Raw genomic sequence first — 9,538 nt, 5'->3', positions numbered from 1 at the left:
GCCTGTACAAAAAGTTGCAACGTAGACGCAAAACTACCGATAACAAATTTATCTCCCCATATATTGTAATGCAATTCCCATGTACACCATAATGGGATCAGGTATTATTAGCATTAGTGTACCTCTATCTGTGATATCGAGTAACATGATACCAAGTAATTGAAGCGTTTAGCTCCAGTGGATTTAGAACGGCGACGTATTGGATAACTACGTATTCGCTGGGACATTACATTTATTTGTTTACAGATTATTGTTTACGAAACATTTTGCTTATTGATCGATTATCTTACCAACGTATACGATATCACGTGATGAGATGAACAAGTCGTGCGTCTGGTGGTAAACGACACGCATGTCCATAACAGTTGCAGTGACACTGAAAGCTTCAAATCGCAATGACTCGTGGGGCATTGCACCATGAGGTATTAAGTTGACAAGTCCCATATGCCTGAAGTTTCGCTAGCACCTTTACGCTGCGTTTCCACCAGAAATGTGCGAGGTAGCTAGGCGGTGCGCAAGGAAAAAAACCACCAATAGGATTACCTCATTTTCCTAGCCTCAATTAGCGTAGCTCTGGTAGAAAAGGGCTAGACAAGCCAAGTGTTTGTAGATAACAAAAAAGCGAGAGATGTGTGCGAGGTTCGCCGTTGTCTCCACTTACCCTACCACACCGCACCCCACCCGCCATACAAACCATCCCGCAAACCATCACAACGTTTCACAGTGCCGCTACACATCCCAGCACCGCCAGGCTACCTCGCACATCTCTGGTGGAAATGCAGCCTTAACCTTTCTAAACCGGAACGCAGTAATGCTCACAGTACTTCCCTGGAAGAACTATCAGAAGAAACTTTGGATAAAATATATAGTAAAATTGAGGATATGCACTTATTACCTTGCGGTGTGAAAACACGATTCCTGAATATTATCACGATAAAAAAAAAAACACAAATTTACCTCGAAATTTTACAAGAAAGTATTCAATAGGTAGTTTGCATATACCAATGATTTTTTTATATATCAACTGAACTAAATAGAGCACGTATAGTATGCGATATACATTTTTCAAATAGCTTTAATTTCGTTGGTTAAAAAAATGAAAAAACGTATTACTACGGGAAAAAATTGAATTGGAGCCGAGGTAAGATGCTCTTAATTATTGTGTATAAATTTTTGCATGTATGTCTACATAATCAGTATAGAGTACTAAAAAAAACCGACCTCAAAAGTATGTGGAATTACATATAATTACCGTGTTTTATTGAAATCGGTTACCGGGTAGTGGGCAAACCCGGATTCATCCCCTAATTCGCCACTAAAATATAATAAATATCGGTTCCTACTTCTCAAAGTATATTGAGAGAGAAAAACGCCTTGATTTAGTGAATAGCAAAAACAACCATTAAAATAATTGCGGCTTATAATTAAATTTAGGCGCTATTTATAAAAATGAATCTTCATGCGTGAACAGCCACCCTTAGAGGTGGATGATTTTCTTCAAAATTAAATAAGACCACTATGGAGACACCCTCTTTCCAAGAAAAAAAGAATCATGAAAATCGGTTCACAAATACCGGAGTTATCGCGTAACATACATACAAAAAAAAAGTCGAATTGAGAACCTCCTCGGTGTTTTTGAAGTCGGTTAAAAATGATGACACGTTTTGCATGCCGCGAGGTAATAACACTACAGTAATCACAAAGAAATAAAAAAAAAAATTATTTACTTAATATGTGATCAAAAAACCGGTTCGGCTTTTCAATGAATGTACAGCCTCTTCTAAACGTTCAGTTAATTCAAGTAGCTGTCACGCGTTGAGTTACAACCGCAAACCGCTACAAACTGGAATTAATGGTACAGTAAAGAATAATTCTGTGTACAGTCGACAGCCAGAAAGCCGTAGCAGCCTATTTATTCGACACGAATTTCATCGCGCTTACCCCGCGCGGTCGCCGAGCGGAGTCCGCATTGCCGCGTGCGTCTAACTGTCATGGCAAAATACGCTCTATTTGTTTATCTTTTACGTTTTAACTTAAATGAGCGTTCAGGGCACTTGGGCGAGGCTTGAATTTGGTCTACGGCGGCCGCGTAGTCGTGTTATTCAGAGGAATTTAAATGTTGTTGCCTAGTAAATAGAATTCAGATTCGACATTAATGTGCATGACGGTGTGGTAACTCCGGTCGCCGCGCGGCGGTCGCGCGAAAACTTTCTGCTCGTGTAATTGGGCTCTAATGGTTTGATCTATCAGCCACGGAGGCAGTTCAATGTCAATCTTTCTTTCTCAGCAATCTTTGCTTTGTAGTCAGGACAAGGAAAAGTTGTTATTTGCGTATTATTGAGGAAATGTACAAAATTTCGGGTTACTATGGACTGCCACGCAAAGGTCCCAGGTTCTATTCCCGGGCCGGGAGAAATATTTGTATGGCCTACATTTAATTCTCTCGTGAGTTTGGGTGTAATTTGTGGTTGTCTATGAGTGTGTCCATGGCATCCGCAACAGGGTTTCCCTAGTGCGGGGCTATGTTGTCGTTTAAATCGTGTTTCCTGGTGTTATTTATAGCAATATTCGTTTAATTAATTAGTGTACTATTATAATTGTTCACACAGGTTCGATAACCGCGGATTACCAAGAACTTGATAAGTAGATAGATACGCCGCTATGATGTCATAGGACAAATAGTCGCTTGCGCATTCCTATAGCAGCTTTGTTGAGATAGAATAAACTTGCTGATAGGTACAACTATGACGATTATGAATTGACGACTATAGCTGCAGGTTTACATGCCAAATATAGTCCGTACCAAATTGTATATTTTCAATATTTAATATATTTAGTATTTTTATTTGCATTCCACAATGGTACAAAGGTGTCGTATAGTACAAAGATCACATGATGGACCCTCTCGGGCACAACATAATAGAAGGTAAGAGAGTAAGTCGGCTGTTTTCGAATTTATCTTTGTGCTAAAAGGTTTTGTTCAGGAATTAATATCGTAATAACATTTATTTATTAGTAAGTCTCTTATAGTTTATTTTTTAAATATTCTATTTTTTGTTTCATTTTTCAGTATATCAGGCAGTTTGATATAAATTTTTGTGAACATGACGTATAGGCTAGAGGAATGTTGGGTTAATCTAGATATACTTAGCATTAATATATTTTTGTGACGCATTAAAAGTTTTGTTGTAATGTCTTGTCGGCGATTAAAAAAAATCCTGATTCTTACGAACAAATTTTCTGTCACCCTGAGACATACGTTGACAAGTCCCATGTGCCTATAATTTGACCCTTACCCTTACTTACCCTTCTAAACCGGAACGCAGTAATGCCAACATTACTAAAGTTACAGTATTAATCTCCGTCTTATTAGTTATTTTTCTGATAAAGATTTCGCGTCTCTACATTCCTCAATTAAACTTAACAAGAACTATTTTAGAACTGACGACATTTTAAAAATAAAGCACAACATAACACACACGTGAAGCGTATACTTTTACATGTTTATTAATAATTATCAATCCAATAGCGTTCTAAAGCGCTCACCGAATAAAGTACATTTTCTATTGAAGCCAGTTACCCGATGTCAACATAAGAGTTCAAGTTGAATTGCTACGTTAAGTCAATTTAATCCTTATTGTCTTAGTCCTAAGATAGATTCAAGAATAAGCTTTGGTGTCACTGAAATAGTTTTAACACCCTACAGTGTCAGTTTTGTGTAAATATCGTTTATAAATAACCAGGATTCCATTTTGAACTGAAGCTTGCAGTTAACCGCCCAGAAGCGGTACAATTTTACGGGCGGATTATTAGAATTTTGCTTTTGATTTATCATCCATCACACATAAACACAGACGCGCTCGTCTACCACTGGCTACGTTACATACCTCCATAACTTACGTCTGATAACTCTCCCACTTGCTACCTTGAAGTACCTTACCAATTTCTGCCGCCAAACAGTAATGTGTATTACTGGGTTCCAGTTTTGAAGGGTTAAGGGTGCTGGTGGTTACAGGCACATGAGACTTGCCAACTTATGTCTCAGGGTGACAGGCGCAGTGGCAGTGCCCCTCAGATCTTTACGATACGCTTTAAAATCGGATGCAATGCTCACATTACTGCTTGGCGACAGAAATCGGTAAGGTGGCAGTACTTCTCTGGACGAATTCTTTCACAATATATACGATACTTTTCAATATTTATACAACAATTTGGAGTTTATTTGTTTTGCTAGTTGCAGAAATGAAATGTTACATTGTTTATTAATAAATTCATAATAATATTTTATGCCATCGTTGCATAATGACGGTTTTTAGAGTCGAGTCACGAGCGCCTATGACGAGCGGCATAAGTAATGGGTACGAGATTTTTTTAGACCTAATTATGTAATGATTGCATACGATACTTTTTCTACAACTTAATAAAATAATGAAACAGAACCTATTGGTTTAATGTATATTTTGTTAACAATCCATAACAACAAACGCAATTTTTTTTATAAATTTTAACCCGTTTATTAAGGTACATAAAGGTTCCACCATACAGCCTCTTCATATATCAAGTATATAACCAGAAATAGAGACGAAATGTCATTTAATTTGTTTGAAAAATATTCTGCCATATCATCACTGTGACAACTGCGCTCCGATTGGCCAGCCCGAGTTCGAAACTATTGACGGGTGTCATCAATGTTTTACTTTCAATCAACCAGTTAACTTGAACTTTGCTATAATGGACGAAAATTGCAAAATTACATATTTAATATTTAATTGCCGATGAAATTTGATTCCGTTTGTTTTTTTATTAGATGTGTTGCTTTTTTCCCCACACCACCGAATGGAACAGAACGCCATTGTTAGAGATATTATCTTTATTACAAGAAATACAGAATATTTTTAGAATATACGAAGATATTTACACACACACAGGTCAGTTATTGGCGCTGTCTATATTTCAGTAATAAAAATCTCTATAACGATTCATGTGTGTGATATAAAACACTCTGCCATTGTGCTGAGCTACAGACCTTTTTATCTCACACCACTATTTTTACTAAATACTGTGTCGAACTTTTATATTTTGTCTTTTCTTATTAATGTGTGGAGATGAATAAACAATTTTATTATTTATTATTATTATTATCTGTGTTAAATTTACTCCTCTTGTTCTTGTTTTATTCATATTAATTTTAAGAGCGCAAATTACGGTAAGCGAGTGGCGGCCCCCTCACACCTCACCTCCTAAAATCTAAACTCGCGTTCGAATACTTCGCCTTAACAACTAAAAATGGAGGCGCCAATGCCCATCACAATCTTTACGGTATTATTCTTTGAATCTGAAACAAAGAAAACGTATTTCTGTGGTCTCATTTTTTTATAACAAACTACATAAATATTCAAATCCAAAATGGTTTTCACTCTTGAGCCTACCAAATAACAAAATTGCAGAGAAATACCCGCGTGTCATCGGACCTACTTACTATGAGCGTTTACCCGCTACTCTCAGACTTGAACCGTCTGACGAAACATTTAGGCGCCGGCTGAAAGACCTCTTATTGAAAAATCCTTTATACTCTGTAAATGAATTTATGGACCTAAAATTGTAATGATATTGAGTATTTTCTATTTTATTCTAATTTTTACCGTTGACTCTTGTATAATTGTTATCAACTTATGACGATCCTTGATGGAGAATGATTTGATATGTAATTTCATGACAACAATATTATTTAATGAATTTTTAATTTTCCAATTATTGTGTATTTTTCTTAGAATTTTCATTTTGGTCTGACGATCTCAATATAATTTCTTATACTTTGGCATGTAGTGCAATTTATACTGTAATGTTATATTTGAGAAATAAATGAATCTTAATCTGAATCAAGGACAGTCAACAACAAAATATTTGAAAGATTTTGCTTTTAAATGCCAAAATGGTTGTTGGCCATACGCTTAGCTATATTTGTTTTTTTCAAATAAACCCTTTGTTTGAAAAAACAAATATACGCGATTTAAATCCGGAAAAATATTTTCATTTCCTATGTAAGGCCTTACCCTTATTCAGAGTGGTGGCGGGCGCGGGTGCGGGCGCGTGTGCAGGCTCGGGTGCGTGTAAATCAAATGTACCTACGTAGACGCTCGTTGCGTTCATAGTGGCCGCGCGTGAAGGCGGCCTGCCTCGAGGCGGGTGCGCGCTGGTCGTGCGGGTTGATCTATTGTCTCGGTCCGCCCGCACTTTTCACAGTGCTTGGTCTAGCGTCTAGCATCTGTGTGCGAATCGGCGTGTGGATCTACCCGCTCGTAGCCGCTTCAGCACTGAAAGGAAAGATGCCAAGACCCGCGTGCCCGCACCCGCCGCCGCGCCCGCACCTTCACTCTGAATGAGCCCTAACAATCGCGAAAACCTAAGAACTCGATACATACGCTTATTGTATATTTTTTTTATAATATTGCAGATAACAACTCAAACTAGCAAATTTCCTGTGTTATGAGTACCAGAGCAACGGAATTAATTCTGGGGTACTTCTTAGAACACTCACATTACAATCAAATTAGAAAAGTCTTATTTCCTAATTTGGTTCTACCGGGAATCGAGCCTGGAACCTCCTCATCCAGCGCCCACAATATAACCGTTGGACACACCGTGTCAACAAAAATCGTAGTATTTGTAGTATCTCCCTTTGATTTAGGCTTTAGAAGGTAAAGACAAATCAATTCTGTCCGCTGCAAAGATTTTTTGTCACCTAAACGATGTTACCCAGAATTTGATTTGATGAAAGGGAACAATCTCGATCGTTCTCGACGACGACGCTTGTCTTCCACTTTTCCTTCAGTTAAATTACGATAATTAAAGGTCGTTTTCGTTTTTAAAGCTTTTCTCTTTAATTCTTTCAGGGTGGCCACCAACACGCCGCACCTGGTGAGCCTAGGGACCGGCCGGCTAAGTACTGCTGTAACGCTACACCCTATTAAACAAGGTTGGTATTATCATCAAAATGTGAATACATAGATCTAAACAATATTGTTGTCCCTTTTAAACTAACAGGAATAAAAGAGATGACAATAGTTGCGACAGTCGCACCACCAGAGATAGGCATTTGTTCACATTCAACATTCGGTCGATCCTGCCGGATTCGGACCGACCTCTTCTAGCATACGCGATACCAACTAAGCCACGGAACGAACCAGCGGACCTCACGAATTTTTCAATGTGTTTATTGTCGTGTCTTTGTATTTGGTTTTTCAACGACTTTTTAGCCGTAGCGCCATCTATGAGAAATCTATGAAAGTATTTCGTCGCCCAGTTAGATACCTTTACAACTACCAGTCCCGGCTAGAGATGTCGCTATTATCTGTATTTTAAATTTTATTGAATTGATATTCAATTATTTTTTGTGAAATTACTACTAGTTTTGTTATAATTAATAATGATTAATAACTTAATGATATTTTTACAAAATGTTTATTGCTTCTGACCTAGACGATCCGATTTGCCTTTTGTATTGAATCGATTCGCTTCAAAATTGCATTGAAATAAATCGATACAAAAAGATCGTATGTACTTGTATCGATCTTCATAAAAATCGTATCGTAATGTGATTGCAAGGTTGCAAGATTGCACACCACAGATTCCACAAGATTGCAAGGTGGGTATTGTGTGGAGTTGCCCCTTTTTCGTCTTAAAAAGATTGTTTACATCGGAATTTGTAATAAGTAAGAATTTAATCAATATTACGATTTCCAGTGTAATTTTTACATATGAAATAAAGATCATTTGACTTTGATATACGAATATATAATCTAGGAATACAATTACGTATAATATAAAGAGCTATTTATTATTCATCCGCCTTTCTCTGATTTCCAGGTCGGGTGACAATAGGCTCGGATCCGACTTGCGATATTTACGTCGTGGGCACGGGCGTGGCGAGCGTGCACTGTCGCGTGGAGAATTCACACGGCGTGGTCACGCTTTATACAATCAGCGGCAGCACGCTACTCGATGGCCTGTCTGTTGATAAACCTACGCGCCTCTCACAAGGTTAGCACCTTTTTCTCTCCATTACCCAAGCGCATACACGACGTGGTTACACTTTAATCATAACGCGTTTACAGTAGATCGACAGATCGCCTTCGCTTGGCCGCCGAAGACGGCAATATTTCGAGTGTAAACATTAAGAGTATACGACAAATGGATGGTTGAACAATCACTTTGAAAAAAATATATAGTAAAGTCGAAGCTATGCATTGATTACTATACTAAGTGAAAACACGGTTCCTAAAAATGTTCACGATAATAATCTCAGTACAGAGTACTAAAAAAACCGACCTTAAAAGTACGTGAAATTACATCTATTTGCCAAGTTTTATTTGGATTCATCCCCTAGTTCGCTATAAGGAACTTGACACAGACAATAAAAATCGGTTCGCTAAAAAAATTTAGGCGCTATTTATAAAAATGAATTTCTTCAATGGGACCACTATGGAGGTACCCTCTTTCCAACAAAAAAAGAATCATCAAAATCGGTTCACAAATACCGGAGTTATCGCGTGACACAGTGACGTGATTGACTGCCTCCGTGGCCGAACGGTTACCATGCCGAACTGCCACGCAGAGGTCCCAGGTTCGATTCCCGGGCCGGGAGAAATATTTATATGGCCTACATTTATTTCTCTCGTGAGTTTGGGTGTAATTTGTGGTTGTCTATGTGTGTGTCCATAGCACCCGCGACACAGGGTTTCCCTAGTGCGGGGCTATGTTGAGTGTGTGCGTTATTATTATTATTATTATTACATATACACAAAAAAACGGTCGAATTGAGAACCTCCTCCTTTTTTTGAAGTCGGTTAGAAAAAACACAAACTTACCTCGAAATTGTACAAGAAAACCGCTGTATTCAATAGGTACTTTACATATACTAATGATTTTAGTTTATGTCAACTGAACTAAATAGAATACGTATACTATACAATATACATTTTTCAAATGGACTTAATTTCGTCAGTAAAAAAATAAATTCTGAAATAAAGCCTGTGTCCCAGCCGCTCGACAGCAAAATGAGCCGTATTAGTACTAGAAAATTTTGAATTCGAGCTGACATAGTATAGACTTTTAAGTTGTTTGACGATTGTTGTAATCACTGTCGGGCGACTTGGTCACCAAACGATGGTCGACCCAACAAGTTTCAACAAGTTTTCAAGTTTGTTTAATGTTTCGAATAATTTGTTTTGACTCTGTGTCAGCGACAGTCAACGTTGAAAACTGCGACGCCGTCATCAGCAAAATTCGCTTATTGAAAAGGTGGCAGTCGACTCGGTGTAAACAGCGACTCGACCATGCCCCATTTGTCAACCGAATAACCATGCAGAAATTGCGGCATTCGATTCGGTGTAAACAGCGACTCGACTGAGCCCCTTTCGTCAACCAAATAACCTTGCAAAAAATTCAACTCGGTGTAAACAACGACTGGACTTTGCCCCTTTCCTCAACGGAATAAGCTTGCAGAAAATGCGACATTCGACTCGGTGTAAACAGCGAC

The 9,538-nt window shown here is 38.1% G+C and overlaps 1 protein-coding gene across 1 annotated transcript in view; it reads left to right on the top strand.

Annotated features, from left to right (window-relative positions):
- The window catches only part of LOC113233691 (pleckstrin homology-like domain family B member 2), a 169,109-nt gene that overhangs the window by 77,425 nt on the left and 82,146 nt on the right, over nucleotides 1–9,538 (top strand). Inside the window, exons 3-4 of the mRNA XM_026468870.1 lie at nucleotides 6,894–6,976; nucleotides 7,867–8,040. Coding sequence (XP_026324655.1) covers nucleotides 6,894–6,976; nucleotides 7,867–8,040 — 257 coding nt within the window. The remainder of the gene's footprint in view (nucleotides 1–6,893; nucleotides 6,977–7,866; nucleotides 8,041–9,538) is intronic.

Source organism: Hyposmocoma kahamanoa, unplaced genomic scaffold (genome assembly GCF_003589595.1).
Source record: "Hyposmocoma kahamanoa isolate Upper Pololo Valley unplaced genomic scaffold, ASM358959v1 79, whole genome shotgun sequence".
Taxonomy (NCBI): Eukaryota; Metazoa; Arthropoda; class Insecta; order Lepidoptera; family Cosmopterigidae; genus Hyposmocoma; species Hyposmocoma kahamanoa.
This window is presented reverse-complemented; position numbering and strand designations above follow the sequence as displayed.